General features: G+C 45.9%; 1 protein-coding gene across 3 annotated transcripts in view; it reads right to left on the minus strand.

Annotated features, from left to right (window-relative positions):
- Nucleotides 1-18,494, minus strand: part of TPK1 (thiamin pyrophosphokinase 1) — a 163,539-nt gene that overhangs the window by 40,720 nt on the left and 104,325 nt on the right. For all 3 annotated transcript variants that reach the window (XM_066262522.1, XM_066262521.1, XM_066262523.1), the window contains one exon: nt 10,905-11,016. In XM_066262522.1, the coding sequence (XP_066118619.1) occupies nt 10,905-11,016 (112 nt within the window). The remainder of the gene's footprint in view (nt 1-10,904; nt 11,017-18,494) is intronic.

The following is an 18,494-nucleotide window of genomic DNA, read 5'->3' on the forward strand; positions in this document are numbered from 1 at the left end:
GGCAAAACAGAAATTACTGTTTTGCCTTTAGTAATAACAGACACTCCCAAAAATACATGGATAATAGTTAACAGACTTAGAATATATTTACTATTATTCCATGCGCAGCAAGTCAAGTCGATGTATTTCATATCCCCGCTCTCCTGGTTTTATGCTTCTTGGCAGTTCTTTTCATTATTTCTCCCCAATCCTTTTCCAAGCTCCATTTATTCCAAGCTCGGGTCCCCACAGCCCAGCTCTGGTCCTGCAGACTCATTCTCCTTCAAGGCTGTGACGTCAAATGGAACGCTGCCCTAATAGTCAGTGTGCGCAGGACTCATAGTGATTTCCTTACCCCTCCCTCTCCTTCCAGAATGCAGGGAGGACCGAGCCTCAAATATTACAGTCCATAAGTTGCAGTTTGCTTCTCTTTTTACTTATTCAGTTACATAACCACAAAAGTTATTTTTGAGTATACAGAGCCATAAAATACCACAATTTCCATATCAGTGGTTCCCATAATGAAAATTAAAAGATCTGATGGACTGGCAATAATTGAACAATAATTCTAATATTCTAAATATAAACCTACGGTCTACCCTTGAGTAGATTGGTTCTTAGAACTTAAACTACTGGGTCACCCAGAGTCAGAGAGGTTGAGAAAATCTTCACATGCATGTTAAGGGGAAGGGTGGCGAGTTTCAAACTTTTAAGGAGTTTCTGCAAAGTGATGTCAGCCCCTCCAAAGCTCTTTTCCAACAACTTAATCACAATCACTTTCCACTCCCTCCAGGATCCAGCTCTCCTTTGATAAAGCTACTATCCACTTTCCCAAATCAATGAAACCCATCTGTTCTCTGACTGGAATTTCCTGTTTTATAATCTAAATCACTTTAAAACAATTTAAAGAGGCCAAAGGTCCCGAGGTTTGTTCTAACCCAAGGTGCAAGGCCCAGAGCCAGGCAGTGCCCATACTTCAGATTGCACACACTAAGGGGATGTTCAGCAACACTTCCACGTAGCCCCCCACTCAGGAGACTTGTTTAATAATTTAAATGGATTAATTTGTTTTCTGCAGTTTGCTCTGTAAGAGCTTAAGTGATCATTTGCTGTTGCTTATTTCAGGATTCTGTGCCCTTGTTCTCTGAGTTGCCAACTTATAGCTTGACATTCCAGGTGTATTTATGCTCCCAAAGGATTTTAAATTACCCATTAGGATATCCAATTTCCTATATATAAGTCTCAGCAGTGATTTTTCCACTGTTAACTTTTTCTTAATTCACAGCTGAATTTCTGGTACTATATTTATTATGGGTTCCACAACAGCTAATATTTTTAAATGTCATCAATATTAGAATCACAGAGAGTCACATGACATGGGCCACTCTTAGATTCTGTTATACCTGACATTTGGGGTAACCATAAAGTCACCGCCATGATAGTATCCACTACTTACTGTACTCGGAGCCAAGCCCTGGGTACACACTATTCATTTCATTCTTTCAACAGTCTTACGACATGATGATTGCTTTCTCTATCATTATTTGAGTTTTAGAGACAAGAAAACGTAGGCTTAGAGAAGTGAATCACAAGGTCACAAATCAAAGTAGTGGAACCAGTATTTAAATGCATTGCCATGTTCCTTTGTACCTTTATGCCGACTCCTTAATGTCTAAGGCGTACGACTGTGTTTCAGAGGTTATAGGAATGATTAGAACCCAGTTTTTGCCTCCATAGGATTTAGAATCTAAGGGGTTTAAGGTAGGGAAAGAGACCTAAGACAACTATACAAATGTTAAAATCTAAGATTATGGATGCCTTAAAGTGACACTAGCAAATGCTTTGAAGATTCAGAGAAATGAGAGATCCCATCTAGTAAGGGAGGATAGTTCTTCAAAGGGGAAGACTTGCTTTGATGATGTTGGGCAAATAAGTTTGTAAAATTTGTGTTTTTTGAGTTTGCTCACTTTTATTGTTAAAAATGGCACTGGTCTGTGAAATTGCTAATTACCTTCCTGTTTAGGGAGGGCCATTGTTATGCTAGTGTTGCTGGAGGAGGGGTTTTCACACTAAAAAGTTTTAAGGAGAGAGAAGGAGGAGAAAGAAGGAGGAGAAGGAAGGAGGAGAAGGAAGGAGGAAGCCATTTTTGGAGAGTGCGAGAAGGAAGGAAGCCAAGATGGCAGGGTGCTGAATGAGAAGCCAGTTTGTGCAGAGAGAAGAAAGTGTGCAGATGGTGAGCAGAGGTGACTGAGCTGGTGGGGGCCTTTGATTCTAGGAAAAACCAGAATCCTGGTCATGGAACCGGAGAATATATGAGTGGGTTTTGGAGCCCTGTGTGTTTTTACGTGCCGGCCGGTGTGAGGCTAGAATAAAGGAATGGCCCAGTTTTTGGCTCCACTGTTTCTTTACTGTCTGTCCGAATCTAATGGGAACCTGCATGTGAATGGCCACGATAGCTGCGACTACTGGCTATACAGATGAAGCCTAGGAAATGGGGTGGGACTCAGAAATGAGCTGTGGATTTCGGGGCATCACAAATGGCCCACCAGGGTGCTGGGCATGGGCTGCAAATGACAGTTGAGAGCCGGCCCTCCTGTGGCGGATCCACAGATATGAGAGGTTCCTGGATTCGGGACAGGGCAGAGCTGGACCATGGTAGTGAACAGGGTCCCTTTAAGACTTCTGTTTGGAGGGGTTTCCAAAGCACATCTGTTGGGAAAATAAGTTGGTGAAATATGATTTTTATGTTTGCTTGCTTATAGTTTGCATTGAGGGCTGGGCAGCGCCAGGTATCTGTGATCTGTGACATTGCAAATTACCTTCCTGCTTGAGAAGGGCCATTGTTTTGCTAATGTTTGCTGGAGGAGAGGTTTTTGTACCAGAAAGTTTTGAAAAGGAGAGAAGAAGGAGAAAAGGCAGAGAGAGAGAAGCCATGTTTTGCAGACAGAATGCAGGGTGCTGAGGAAGAAGCCATGTTGGCAGAGAAGGGAGAAGGAGTGCAGATGGGGAACCAGAGCTGAGGGGCTTTTGTGAGCTCCGCTGAGACTGGTGGGGCCTTTGATTCTAGGAGAAACCAGAGAAGATTCTCCTGGTTGTGGAACTCAAGAATGTGTCAGGGCTTTGTGAACCCTGGGTGAAAGGGAAGTGTTTTCCCTGTGTGTTGCTCGTCGGCTGGTGTGAGACTTTAATAAAAGAATGGCCCACCATTTTTTGGCTCCACTGTTTCTTTACCGTCTGTCCAAATCTAATGGGAACCTGCATGTGCATGCCCATGATGGCTGCAACTACTGGCCATACAACATCTTAGCCAGTCAGGCTGCTAAAAAGAAAGGGCTCCTTCGACAAAAGCCACATTGAGATTCACCTTGCGTATTGTCTGGTCCCAATCTGGGTGTCGCCTCTTCCACATCCCGCGTGTCTTTGGTAAACGCAGTCTCCTGGGCGGGCACGGGGACCACCTCCACCTACAGCTTCTGCTCTGCTCAAGGGTCCACTGTCCTGGTTCTCCCTGGGAGAACTGCCCAACCCAGTCATCGCTGTCGGTGACACGGTTGGACTGAGGGTCCTGATGATCAGGCTTGGCCTTCCCCCTGATCTGATCCGGGCGCTCGCCATCAGAGCCGGTCCCATAGGGTCTGTAGTCAGCAGTACCTGCTCTGTGCTGGCTCTGGGCGTGGCCACACGTAATGACCAAGGGGCAGCTCAGACCTGGGCAGTGAGTGTCCCTGCTGTCCTGAGCTTCACTTCTTTCACGGGGAAGACTACAATGAGCTAATAAAATGATATCAAACTGTGATGGCTGACGGAAGAAAGTAAAACAAAGCAACCTGCTACAGTGTCTTGTTGGGAGGGGCGGGGAGGGGTCCTAACTTAGTTCTGCTTTTGGGAAAAGGTTTCTGTGAAGAAGCAACTCTAAGCTGAGACTTAGATCATACAAGGTGGGGCGTCCACAAGGAGTTGTGAGGCGAGGGAAGAGCAGATACAAAAAACCCTGGGCAGAAACCAACAGGGCAGTGTGACTCATGACAGGTGTGACAGGGATAGTGGTCCCAGTGGCTGCAGAGCTAGGAGGACGCAGTCCGGGAGCAGGCAACAGGAAGTAAAGACACTCAGGTGTTCCAAACGAGGGGGAGGGTGAGGACATACCCTGGGAACACCAGGAGTGAGGACCATATCTGATGGGGGATAGCATGGGGGTTGGGTCTCCAGGGCCCTTCACAGGCATTCAGGAGCAGAGGACAAAACGGCACAGTTTTGCTACTGAGAGTAAAGAGGAGAGGCTAGTGCTCACGCAGCGCCTCCTGCAGGCAGGTGAGCGTGCATGTGCCCATTGTGCGGCCCAGGCAGGCCGTCGGGACAAGGAGGCCAGCTCCTCTGTCCTAACTCGCTATGTCCCACAGCCACACACCGGACTTTTCCCTCTGCAGTGATAGATCTTTGTAGAAGGAGCGAATTTATTTAATTCACGTGGTAATTAGCATGTACCATGGAAGGCAGTATAGGAAAAATAGAACTTCATCCTTTGTTATGGAATAGCAGCCTTTGGTGGGATGCAGGCTGATTAAAAACACCACAGGTTTCAATCTGTATTTTTCTGAACTGTATGTCAGATTTACATAGCCACCGATAGACTGCAAGCAAACATTTTAAATGGTTAAAATCAAAGTTGTCTATCAGTTGTGGCTGTTAAAAAAAAATCAGAAAGCCTTTTTACTTTGATAGGCCCATTTTCTAAGACACACATACACACACCGAAGGGGAAAAAAAAAACAGATTCAGGGAAAGGTAGTTGAGAGAGGCAAGTTGTTAATTTGCAATTAAGTGAGGTCTAGAAAACAGATGCACGAAAAAGGCTGGTGTGACTCCCCCAAAGTGACACCTTGCGATTAAACTGACAAGACAGCATTGAACTGCCAGGAGACAGCGACAGGGCGGATGAATTGTTACCAGAGAGTATCCTGCTGACTTCTCCTCTGTCTGGGTGTAAATGAGGAGTAACAGTCCCTTCCCAGACCTGGTCCCACTGTGAATTTCTGAAGAGTGAGACCCTTCAGCAGGAGCCTGTACACTGCTATGGGGACACTGACATCCCCCTCCGCTGCCCAAAGCCACTTTCAAACACTGACCGCGGCACATGACATCTACAAGAGAGGTCTGCACAGCAACGCAGGCCGTCTGTCCCTGACACGGCTCCCAAACAGAAGTGCCCTGGCTCTGGTCCTGTCACTGGCTCTCACGGGGACGCTCCATGGCCACTGCACAGGGAAATGGAGAACAGAGGCGTCCGCTCCTGGCATCTATGCTCTGGTGCCACCATTTCTCTGCAGCTTCAGCCGCCATAGCTTCCAAACCGAAGGACCTGCGACATCACCTACCGACCCTCTCTCAACTGAAGAGGCCTCTGCCTGATGTCCCAGAACCATATAATTCAGACCTTTCAGAGTCGGAACCTAACCCGACTGTCATTGTTCCTGCACATTATTAGTGGAAGTAAATAGCCATGTACATTGTTTTTTTGTTTGTTTGTTTTTTGCAACATTTCAAGGGAATCTCAAGGTACGAATTACATAGAGAGAAGGTAAGTTGCGTGGTGTCCATGAATCTCCAGAGAATTACTGTGTCAGGGGCTTAAAGGATTGATTTGTCCCCCTGTGGCTGCTTTGTAACCTCTACCCTCTCTTGCTAGTTCAAATCTCCTCCCCTCTCCAGAAGAGGAAAGGCTGCTTACTGCGTGGTCTTGTGATGCACCCCATTAGCGGGACAACTTACTTCCTATGTAATCTGGGCCCTGAATTTTCCTTGAATGATAGCCAAAAAAAAAAAAAAAAAAGAAGCAACTATTTCTTTACTACCACCTTTATCTGAGACAGAGAGCTCTGCTTAAAAGCCCTGTTATGTGGCTGCTTCTCTTTCAGTCCACATCCTGGGCATTTCGCCAGTTTGAGCTCTCCTTTTCACTTAAGCCTGGTGCTCTCCAAATGCCTCAGCTTTTCCAGCCTGGGTCCGAGCAGCGTATAGGACGAGGGGCAGCTCTCTGCTCAGACAGATGCACGCACTCTCAACGCCATGCCCCCCACTCCCATTAGCCCCAGTCCTTCTTTGTCCTGAACCTTTACATTCACAAATCCTGTTGTAACCATCCATCTTCCTCTGTGAGAGGTAAATAAATTTGTATTTCTTGAACCCTACGAGAACCTTGAGAATGCTAACGAATGCCAACATTCGGTTTATAATCAGCCCGGCAATCAGATACCACGGTGGGCAGAGACGACACAACCCGTGCACCCCAGACCCCTGTGTGCCAGCCATGGTCTGCGGCTGGCAGAGTGGGAAGCAGTGTCTCAGCCGACTTAGAGCAGGGCTGTCATTGCCCAGGTGCCAACTCCCTGTCCCCTTTGTCTCTAACCCTGCCTACACTCAGGACAAGGTCTACGTTCGTTAGGGTAAGGAGTGTGGGGGAGGTTACTTCACCACGTTCCCAGCTTTCACAAATGCATGCCTAAATGACCAGGGGTAGAGGCTTCTACATGCAGGGAGGACTGGGTTAGAAAAAGGAACCTGGACAATTCATATTAACACACAGTGTCTCAGTTTCCTCATCTATAAATTGGAAATAATAATACTTCCTCGGTATCTACGAATGCACTGATGCTACCCACGCCTGAATGAGAATGAGCGTGGAGAAAAGGTAGGTGGGGCTACATGAAAGCGGTGTTCAAAATACAAGGTATGGCCTGACCAGTGGTGGCACAGTGGATAAAGCGTCGACCTGGAAATGCTGAGGTCGCCGGTTTGAAACCCTGGGCTTGCCTGGTCAAGGCACATATGGGAGTTGATGCTTCCAGCTCCTTCCCCCTTCTCTCTCTCTGTCTCTCTCTCTCTGCCTCTTTCTCTCCTCTCTAAAAATGAATAAATAAAAAAAAAATTTTTTTTAAAAAAAAACAAAACAAAATACAAGGTATGATTATGGGGGCCCCGTGGAAAATTATAAATATACTCACTAAGCTGTTCCCATGGTAAAAGTCTATTCGCCTGCACCCCGATTCTTTGTCTATAATCCATACAATGATTGAGGGCACTGCTTTCTGGTCTCAGTTTGTTAGCTGGACGGCTGCACAGAGCTCGTATCTGACTCGACACAGGAGTGGGACCTGGGGGAGGGGAGACAGACAGGCTCGGCAGCTCACACAGAAGCCGTTATCCTCTGTCTGCCTGTCCACAGAAATACGAGGGGACTGGCTCACTCGAACACCTTGGGAGGCAAACCTGAGTTATAACAGTGTTGCCAAGCGTGGGCCAATGAAGGATCGGTCTGCTCACGGTTTCCCATTCATCATATTCCCTCCAAATGCACGTTAATTGGTTTCACATTTAAATGCCCAGATTCAACTATAACAAATGCATGTTGGCAGGTTGTTGGGGGTTTTCTAGAAACAAAGCATGACGATGGCCTGTAGTAAATTACTGTTGGTTCCCGTGCTCTCAGCGGGATCGCAGAGGGCGAGAACTGAAGGGAAGAAAAGTCATTCACGTCTGCCTCGGAGCCCACAGCAAGAGAACGGAGCCGGGGCTGCGCTGATGAAACACGTACTTCTACACTTTTGTAGTAGGCTCTGTCTTTAGTCTGAAGCATCTGAAAATATAGTATGTATTTAAAAAAAAAAGAGTATTTAAAAATCCTTCAGGATAACATAATCCAAAAATTACCTGTTCCTCTTTGTACTTTCTCTCCAGAAAAGAGACCATCTGCTGCTTATCAACTTCCTCCCCTCGGCTTTGCCTTCTTCACAAAAGCGGGGGCCTGGAGCTTCCGTGCCTGTCACTCTCGGCAATGGCTCCTCAGTGCTCATGCTCAGAACTAAGCCCAAGTGTCAGCTGATAACCCCAGAAGGAATCTATATACACAGCAAGAAAACCCAAACCTGTGACAAATGGGCGCACAAACACAGGCACAACTGTGGCCAGTGTCTGTGTGTGCGGAAGGGCTGGTGGTGGCATAGAGCGACCCGGGACTTGGATGGGATATGTGGTCAGTGAATCAACTACTACATATTTGACTGGTCTTTAAGGACTTCTGGAACCTGAGATTCTAATAATATGTGGCTATAAAAGCAATGTAAGTTTCTGCCCTTTATTTCTTCACCATTTTAATCTCACATCTGATTTTTGCCTGTTATTGATAGAAATCTTCTCAGTTTCTCACATGAGTGCAGCTGCAAAGGCTAGAGAAGAGAAGAGATATGAACAGGCGAGGAAAAAAGGAGTGTGTCTAACAAGAGACTAGTTACAATGCACAGTTAAATGGAGCGTTAGCTCTGGCCTGTGCAAACCCTCTGATTTCCTCCATGGTTCCCAGGGATCAGACCAGACACTTGTGAGGAGGGGAGAGAGACAGACTCCTGCATGTGCCCCAACTGAGATCCACCTGGCAACCCCCGTCTAGAGCCAATGCTCAAACCCATAGAGCCACTGGCTGTGGGAGGTGGTGAGAGAAAGAGAGAGAGAGAGGGGAGGAGGAGGAGGGGGAGAGAAGCAGATGGTCACTTCTCCTGTGTGCCCTGGCTGGGCATCAAACCTGGGACATCTGCACACCAGGCCAATGCTCTATCCACTGAGCAAACCAGCCAGGGCTACAGTATCTTTAAGGAGAAAACTTTTAAATTATTTAAAGCAATGAAAAGTTCAAAGTAAATAGAGATGAACTATAAACTCTGTTAACAGAAATATGTACAATTTCATACAGAAATTTTCTTTCTCAATTGTTCTATTCTTCCCAAGTTACTCTGTAAATTAAACATAATTCCAATAAAAGTTACAACGGAATTGTGTATGATACTTGTCAAACAATGCTAACATTCATGAAGAGAAAAAAGCCAAAAACAGCCATGAAAATTATGAAGAATAAGAATAAGAATAAGGATAAGAATAAGAATAAGAATAAGAATAAGAATAAGAATAAGGATAAGAATAAGAATAAGAAAAGGGGACTTATCGGAGCACCCTTCCACATCTGTCACAACGCTGTGGTGCCCAGGGCAGTGTGACGTTAGCACGGGAGGAATGTATGCAGGGAACAGACCAGAGGCTCAGGGAGCAGACCCACGACGAGGACAGCTCTTGCCATGCTGCAAGTCCCCGGAGGAAGGATGAGGAACGAGGCTGGGAAGGAAGGAAGTCTTCCGGCTCTCAGCAAGGAAGACTACATTGCATCTCTTAACTCATGTCATTCACAAAAATCAACTGCAAGGGAAAGAAGAGACCTAAAATTAAAACATTAAACTATGAGAACATCTCTATGACCATGGAGATAGAAGAGGGCCTAAGACACAAAAACTACGAATCTTAAAAGGAAAAGATTAATAAATTTGACTACCTTTAATTCACCAAAAGTGTGAGTTCCTTTCGTAACTCTGTGATATGAAAATGCCATACATGAACGGAACGAGCAGAGCACAACCAGGAAGATGACAATGAGGGTCTGAGGAACTTCTGAGAACAAGGATGGAATAAACCAAATCAGCCCCATGGCTAACGGGCAAAACGAAAAGCAGTGACCCAGACAAGGAAACCGCACAGGGATCGGCTACGGCTGAGCCCAGAGCGAAACGTCACCGGCACTGAGCAGAGCACAGAGAGGTCAAACCTGACATCACCAAGACGGGGTGAGGACAGAGCACGGGGACTCCTGTGCACACCTGGGGCGCACCCTGACACAGCCGCCCCCGGGGCAGTGGGGCCTCTCCTCAAGGTGAGGGCGTACCGTCCAGACGCAGCCCCTGTATTGACCGCCGCGCACAGCCAGAGACGCTCTCGAACCAGACGGGTCACTGCGAGGCCACAGCACACTGCTGTGAGATAAGACCTTGTAGCACAGGCAGCGGCAGTACTTGTGGAGAGCCGCGTCTGGGGATGGATACGCAGGCATCTATCACACTTTTTTAAGAAGGCAGAGCATGATGGGAGGTACTGCAGATTGAAACCGGTACATCAGATGGCTCTGCAAACGTGCGGCGTCCTACTGAGAACAGGTGCAGACCGGAAGAGCTGACCTCAAGCCTGGGGACCACCGAGGGACATTCCGGCACACTGCCTTACAAGGCCCGGCTGGCTGTCCTGGACCTGGAGAGCAGCAGCTGCTAACGGAGTCACCGCATGCCCACTCCCCCACCCCCGCAGGCCCAGCCCTAGCGGCCACTCTGGAGGTGTCGCTGACACAGCGACACTGAGCACAGGCTCTGCCCTCAGACAATGACACTGAGTGAGCAGGTGCTCCTCCAGGTAAAATCTGCCTACTTCTCTTCCAGTCACCATAATGTCATGTCACAGTTACTGTCACTTTTTAATGAGCTATCACCTATCAGAAGACCCCATTAATTAGCACTCTTACCACAGATAATTAATGAAACTGTTGTTTTGAATACTCCATGAAGTTGCTATGCACTTACTTTCATAAACTAGTACAGAAAAAAAATAAAGGACTTGTATCTGGAACATATATAGGAACCTGATGACTCAACCTAAGAGAAACAATGTGACTAAAATATGGACAAAAGTCTGCATAGATGTGACTCCAAAGAAAATGCACAAAAGGCCTGTAAACATATAAAAAATTATTCAACGTCAATGAGTTGCCAGGAAAAATCAAGTCAGAACCACAATGAGGTAACCCTTCCTGCCCACTGCGAAGTGGACTGAAAAGTGGGGACAGGTGTGGTGAGGCTGTGGAGAAACCGGAACCTCGCACATCGCTGGTGGGGACGCACAACAATGCAGCCACTTGGGAGAACAGTCCGGCAGCCCCATGGGCGGTTACACGGAGACTTACCTTCTGAGCCAGCATCTCCACTCCCAGGTGCGCAGCCAAGAAGCTAAGATCAATGTGAAAAAGAAAGGCCACCTCGCTTTGTGCAAGGGCCTATACTCACTCAGGTTCCACTTCAGGCCCGTCGTGGTCACCTGGCTGCAAGGCTGTCCCACAGGAATGAGGCCACACCAGTCGCCTTCCAGTCCAGTGTCCACGTGCAGTCTGTGCTTCCCCTGGAGTAGAGAAGGCATGCTCAATGAGACAGGAAGAGCAGGGGAGGGGCATCAATGGGCACCAGAGACCTGCTGCGAGGCGGGTCTAAAGTTCAGCCTTCATGTCAATCCTAACGGTAGTGACCCTGCTTCCTGCTCCCACAGACATATAGGAGACGCCATGGGGGGGGGGGGGTAAGAGGAAACAGTATCTGCCCTAAGGAACTACAACATTTCCTGCATTCTGTTATAAAAAGTTGCTTTACCATGCTTTCCAGGTTTTCCCATTTACGAGAAAATTAACGTTCAATGTAATGCTCAATTGAAGCCACAATGTTAGCTTTTTAGATAGAATACTTGGAAGCTCCTTGTCTACAAAGTAATGACTTTCCTCTTCTGTCCTATTCATTAAATGTGGGGTACACGGTCCTCATAGATGCACAAGCCCTCATGAGAAAAATGCAAGGTACGTGTGCATTCGGTCATAGAATAAAAGTGTTTTCCATCACCCATATATCCCAGAAGGAATAAGTTCCAATGGATATTCCTTTTTAATAAAATAATGTTTTAAAGAACCTGTGAAATGTATAGAGACTGGATGTGTCTATAACTTTGTTCAGACAGCCACAGAACCCGGGAAAGCTGTTGCTGCTATTAACGCATAACATACAGCTACTGGGCTCCCCCGCAAGTGAGAAGCTCAGAGGGGCGGGGGCAGACAGACTCCCATATGCGCCCGACCCGACCGGGATCCACCTGGCATGCCCACCAGGGGGTGATGCTCTGCCCATCTGGGCCGTTGCTCTGCTGCAACCAGAGCCATTCTAGCGCCTGAGGCAGAGGCCACAGAGCCATTCTAGCGCCTGAGGCAGAGGCCACAGAGCCATCCTCAGTGCCCAGGCCAACTTTGCTCCAGTGGAGCCTTGGCTGTGGGAGGGAAAGAGAAATAAAGAGGAAGGAGAGGGGGAAGGGTGGAGAAGCAGATGGGTACTTCTCCTGTGTGCCCTGGCTGGGAATCAAACCTGGGACTTCCACATGCTGGGCCAACGCTCTACCACTGAGCCAACCAGCCAGGGCTGGCTACTGGGCTTTTTATATAAATAAATACGCATACACTTGTATATATCACATTTGAATTTTTAGAAACGTTAGCTGTGCTGTCAACTTTGGAAAAATCCCAGTTGTACAGTGTTGGGTTGGCTTTGTACAGAAATTAACCATATGGATGTAGAGTCAACATAATTTTTCCATCTGTATAGGGGTAACACACTGTATTAAATATGTAAGGTCTTAATCAACATGGGTTTGATTACAGAAACTAACACAGTTTTCTCTAAATTAAAAAAATATATAATTATGACTTATTACCAGACTAAGGTACTAAGTCTCCTTTTATAGTCATTTTACTTTTATTCCAATGATGACTTTTGTATTTCCTGTTATAAGCTTCGAAGCGCTTTATTTTGCTATATGTAAGGTCTCGACATATGAATAAGTTCTCTTCGTCTTAATAAAAGGATTGATGATATTAGGAAACTAATTCTTCAGGTTTTATATTGGTCCTTGAAGTTTAATTAAAGTTCATTTGGGTCTTCTGTACCTCTATAATTCACACACACGAGGTATGTTTTGAACATTTGGTCAGAGGGCACAAACTCGATTCAAAGGCCTTAAATATACTCAAATGCAAAGGCAATTTTTAAAAGAAAACCTAAAACACATTTTGAACTTGGTGTTCGTTGGGAGAAAAGCTAGGCAACAGGTGGACAGATCCCAAGCAGCAATGGGTGAGACGTGTCAGGTGTGCATGGAGAACCATGGAGGACTGGAGACACAAGGCAGCGTGAGAACTTCTGCTCTGCTCGGTTTCCTGTAAACCTGAAACGGCTCTACAAAGAAAGCCTATCACTTTTAAAAAAGGCTCTCAACAAGCAGCTCTCTGTTTCCCACCAGTACAGTGGGACCGCAGAGACGTGATGGTGGGTTTAACACCTGTGCTGGCCAGACAACAGGTGCAAAGAGGAACACGTGGCTGCCCCTCAGTAGCCATTACAAAAAAAAATGATTTCTTCTTCTTGAAAAACAGGGTGGTATTATTGTTTTTTGTTTAAGCTGCCTTAATTTCTTGGTATAGAATTTTTCCCTAGACTGATTTACACTGAATAGCTTGCCACATGAATTTGGGTTTGGTTGTCTGCCCACTCCCTTCTATTACAGAAAGAATTCTCTCTGAAGCTGCAGATGCTAAATATAATGGCAATTATTATCCGTAGATGCCAAAAATAATATATACTCTAACAAGTTCTGAGGGTGCTAACAAGGAGAGAATGATGGAGGATTGAAGGAATCATTTCTCAGCTCGTGGCTCTTAAGTCCTTAAGATTCTGCAACTTGTATGGGATAACGGATACCGCAGAGGACGCAGAGGAAGCGCCGGTGGGCACGGAAGTGTTCCTGTCCTGGGGGAGGAGGACTGATAGGGAGGCTCTGCCGCACAGAGAGCCCTGCTGTGTGTTCACTGCCTTTGCCATTATTTTAAGATGCAACACACCTTGACATTTCTTCTTTTTGTACAGAGACAGAGAGAGAGTCAGAGAGAGGGATAGATAGGGACAGACAGACAGGAACGGAGAGAGATGAGAAGCATCAATCATCAGTTTTTCGTTGCGACACCTTAGTTGTTCATTGATTGCTTTCTCATATGTGCCTTAACCTTGGGGCTGCAGCAGACTGAGTAACCCCTTGCTCAAGCCAGCGACCTTGGGTCCAAGCTGGTGAGCTTTTGCTCAAACCCGATGAGCCTGCGCTCAAGCTGGGGACCTTAGGGTCTCGAACCTGGGTCCTCTGCATCCCAGTCCGATGCTCTATCCACTGCGCAACTGCCTGGTCAGGCACTCCTTGACATTTCTAATCGGAGACTAAACTGTTGTGTGGATGCAATAACTTTACAGATAGTTCTAGCCTACAATCAAATGTTGTTGTTTTTTTCTTTTGTTCCAAAAAGATGTTGAGCTGCACAGGCATGGTCTTTGTGTTTATATACATGCAAACTTAGTTTTGTATGCTTAAAGGAGAGGGAGGCGGTGCTTTCTCCTGCACATTCACATCTGTGTGATGTCTTTCAAAAATGAGCAACAAAAGCAATTTTTATTCCTCCCTCAGATTTCTTGACATGGAAAATATCCTAGCTTGTATGTGATTTGACAGGCAGGCATACAGCCCGACAGTAAGGAACTCCCTAAGGATGTATGGCATCACGGGGGACTGGAGGCACCTGACCCAATCACTGACGTCCCTCTACTCTCAGGAGCCACTGCACGGCTCCTGCTCTGTCCCCTGTTCTGAGATGACTCTTTGAAGTCAGGGCACTTCTATATAGTCAAGATGGAACAAAGATCAATCAGACACTATGCTTTTTTGATCATGTTTCTTCTTAACACTTTAAGTAACTCAAAAGTGTATAAAATTGTAATTTAGTGAAAGGGAGCAAAGATGTTGCTTGCCATCTCTGCTAGAAACCATCTGATGAGTGTTAGGGACAGGCAGCCTCAGGAAGGTGGGGTCACTCTCCCTGGACTGTCATGCCCAGGTAGAGCAGGAGATACTCAAAACAGTTGCCTCATGACAGCAGGAGAAATCACTGTCCCTTTGCTTGTATTACACCTCCTCTGTGCATAGGACTAGGACATGACCAAGAAGAAAGAAAGCTTGCCCCTGAGTTTGCCTTTGCAAAAACACCAAACACTGAGGCATCTGGATCCCGTTTCCATCCCCAAATCTTTAAATCGAATGACTGTGCCATGCTTTAATGCACAATTTTCTTGGTGTGGACATCAGAAAATGCACAGCAATTTAACAAGAGCTTCACAAAGCAACTGAGCACGGGATGAGCACAGACACACTCTCTACTGGGTGTAAAAGATTCCAGGAGCAGATGGCCACGCCAGTCTACAAAGTGGATAACCATTCATCAAACTGCTGTTAATGCTGAACTTATGCCCCGGGGCTAATTGCAGCTAAAATTTCTGGCACACAAGTAGACCCAGTATGAGGGAAGACCGCTGTGCGTGCATCAAATACAAGGCTAACCTCTGGTAGCTCATCTTTGGTTAGTTTGTCCAGGTACTTAAAGTTTTATCAACAAACACCGTGGGAAATTCACTACCCTGCAGGAAAAGATAGTGAAAGAAGTCAGAGGAAGGATCTACACACTACATTCACCAGGAAAAGCAGTGACCTGCCCCACACAAAGACAGATGTTTGTGTCAGTATCTTGTCATAGTGGGACCATTCACGAGGCTGGAAATTGTCACAAGAGAAATGAATGGTCTCCCCAGTGAACTTGGAGCTTAAAAATCTCGAAACCAAAGACTTGCATATTTTCTTTTATTCTACTCTGTAAATAAAGACTCAAACACACAAGTGTACTGTTTTTATTCAAAAGAGCCCATACTGAATCAATGTTACATATAAATATACATATCTTAAATTTGAAATATTTCCTTTTGAAGATGCAATATTCATCTATAGACTTTAGAGTTCCACATCATATCAGAACCACATTTTTCAAAGTATATTCCACAGAACATTATTGCTTAGATTCTCTTCTTGAAGTCTAGTGCACATCAGGATGCGAGCTGTTTTAGGTCATGTACCTGAGCAAGTATTTTTCACTCTTCCTTGATTATAGACTCCCTGTTCCCCCTCAGATAACACCCTGTACGTTTACGTGCCTGGTGATCTCATCCTGTACAGCTTGGTGAATCTCAAATTTGTACACCAGCCTCGACTTTTCTCCATAACCCTGGTCTTGAACATCTAACTCCTTATTTGACACATCGTGACTGTTTACCTCAAAGCACCCCATTCACAGCTCTTGATCTGAATTGATATCTACTCCATCCTCCCAAATGCTTAGGTGAAAATACTTCTTTTTTCATACCCATATGGAAACCCTATTTACTCCATATTCCAAATACAACCCGATTCCCATCACTTCTCACAGTTTCCTTCACTACCACCTTATCCAAGTCACCACCACAAGATCCACCCTTGTCCCACCAGAGTCTGTTCTCATAAATCAGACCTCCCTACCTCCAAACCAACCCCACCCCCCGAGAGAAACTGTCTCAGCTTCCTGAAAGTCTTCCCCTTCCCTCTTCCAGCCCCTGGCTCGACTTTACATTCCGCTCATGGTGAGTGTCTGAGAAGCAACGTCATTATTAATGAGCCCTGGTCGGCGCTAGCCTCAGCAAGTCCATTCCACGCATAGCGCTGGCTGAGAGCACGGTGCTCAACAAAGACTCCAAGGACCTGACCCCCATGCCGCCATGTCAGAGTTTCATTCTCCATGTCTATAAAACCAGCATAAAAGGGTCACTGTGAGAATTAAGTGACTTGGTATGTGAGGTACCCAGAAGAGTGCCTGTCACACCGGAAATGGATCTATAAACATGCACTATTATTATTCTTATTACACAGGAGGATTAAAATGGGCAACCAAACAATGAATTACATTTAATTTTATACCTGCCTCTTATTTTTTGTGTCAAGAGTGTTAGGATAATTATACCTTCTGAAGGCAACTCGAAAAGTACCCCGTAATATTCTCTGTATTATGTACTGGCGACATGTTGGAATAAATATACCTTTCATGGTATGTCCATCATAGTCTTAATCGTTCTATTAGTCTTATTTTGGTACCTCTTACATATAAGGTAAGGGTATTTAACATCAGAAAGGTTAAAATGCTGATTTTTTTTTCAGGCAATAGTTGTTGACATTGTGAGGTCAAACTACAGTCAGATTTCTGGGAGAAGTGCCATGCCTCTGTGTGGCTGAGCCTTCCGGTTCTGTGCTTGAAAAGAGGTGACCATTACGAAGACACAGTAGGTACCCGATGAGATGCATTAGGTCTGAAGTAACAATGGGTATGACAGCAGCCTGTCTGTCCATCCAACTCAAGTGCACCGCAGGGCAACCATGGGCACCTTCACCTCAGCTGAACTAAACGACTAAGGTCCCTATGCCTCCCCACGGCACAGGAGGTGACCTTTAACTTCTTCTCTAGTGTCCCCCAGACACACTGGGCTTTCTGCAGCTCTCCCTAATAAATGGTGGGGCAGTTTCTCACGGCACAGTTTGGCTCACGATGTCCCCTCTAGGGGTCTCGTGACCCCTTTGGTCTTGGTGACACGTACCCCTCTGCCGACCATGAGACCCAGCTCAGGCAGCACCTCCTTCAGAGCCCTCCTTGCCCCTATATGCCATGCAGTACAGCTGCTGCTCTGGGCTCCCATCACAGTCTGTATCTGCAACACTGAGCTTATTTCATCTGATGTGAAACAATGATCCAGTTTGTGACAGTACAACTGGCTCTTTAAGTAGCTTATTCATTTTTAGTCTAGCAAAATACCTGACATAGATAAGTCCTTAATAACACATTGGCTGAATAATGAAAAAAAATTGTCCAAGTTCTTTCTTAATTTTTCACAAGGCTTGCTCTGTTCCTAGAAATCCTTTACAGTGTCAAATATGCTCAGAAAAGAAAATATTAAGCTCTATTCACAGCTTTTCAATTACTGTTATCAAATTTTCAAAAGGTGCCCATTTTTTAATGGGCTGGCTTCACCCAGGAGAAAATAAATCCTCCTCACCATCCCTTGCATGGTCTTGTACATGCAACTCGCCTGACACAAAAGACCAACGTTCCACACTCTGTCCTCTCCCTTAAGGGTGTCAGTTAGGGGTGACACTGGCTTCCTGTTATTGGACAACTGGAGAGGCTAAAGTGCATACAGTTAATCAGCTCCGAGGCTTCTCTAGCAGCGTGACTTCTCCACACTCGAAAGACGGGTACGTTGTCATGACTGTTGCAGCTATAATGGAATTGTCTTCTCCTCGATGAGGAAATGGGCTCTGTGCATTCATCTGTTTCTACTTAAAAACCCACCTGCACTTCTACTAAAAAACTCACCTGCACTCTACAAAAGGTGGTGGTGAAGCCTGATTCTCTGTTATAGAAGAAGTGTGTGGTCTTTATCATTTAGCTTCCGTAATGAGTGTCTCATTCAAAATTGCTGCCTCTACACTGAATGGCATCATACCAAGCTCATGAATCCCGTCACTGGAAACGGAATCACAGAGTGGAGAGACGGAAGCGTTAGGTCTGATGTGGATGTGGAGTGTGGCTTTACTGTTCACTGGTGGATTAATCGTTGACAAGTCGGTTCATCTTTTTAAGAACCCAGTTTATTCATCTTTACACTTGGGTCATGCTGTCCAATTGGGTCATATTGTCTCCTCCTTAGAAAGGGTTTTGAGAGCAAACTATGTCTGTAAGGGCAACTTGCAAAGAATCACCTGAGGAACATTTTCAGAACATACGTGGTCACCACTTGATGAACCACCTAGCTTGAGTCTGCAGCATGTTTCCTCAAAAAGCTGCCGTGGACAAGTTATGGCCTGTTAGCTGCCCCCACTCAGTACTGCGCTATGCA

Source organism: Saccopteryx bilineata, chromosome 2 (genome assembly GCF_036850765.1).
Source record: "Saccopteryx bilineata isolate mSacBil1 chromosome 2, mSacBil1_pri_phased_curated, whole genome shotgun sequence".
Classification (NCBI taxonomy): domain Eukaryota; kingdom Metazoa; phylum Chordata; class Mammalia; order Chiroptera; family Emballonuridae; genus Saccopteryx; species Saccopteryx bilineata.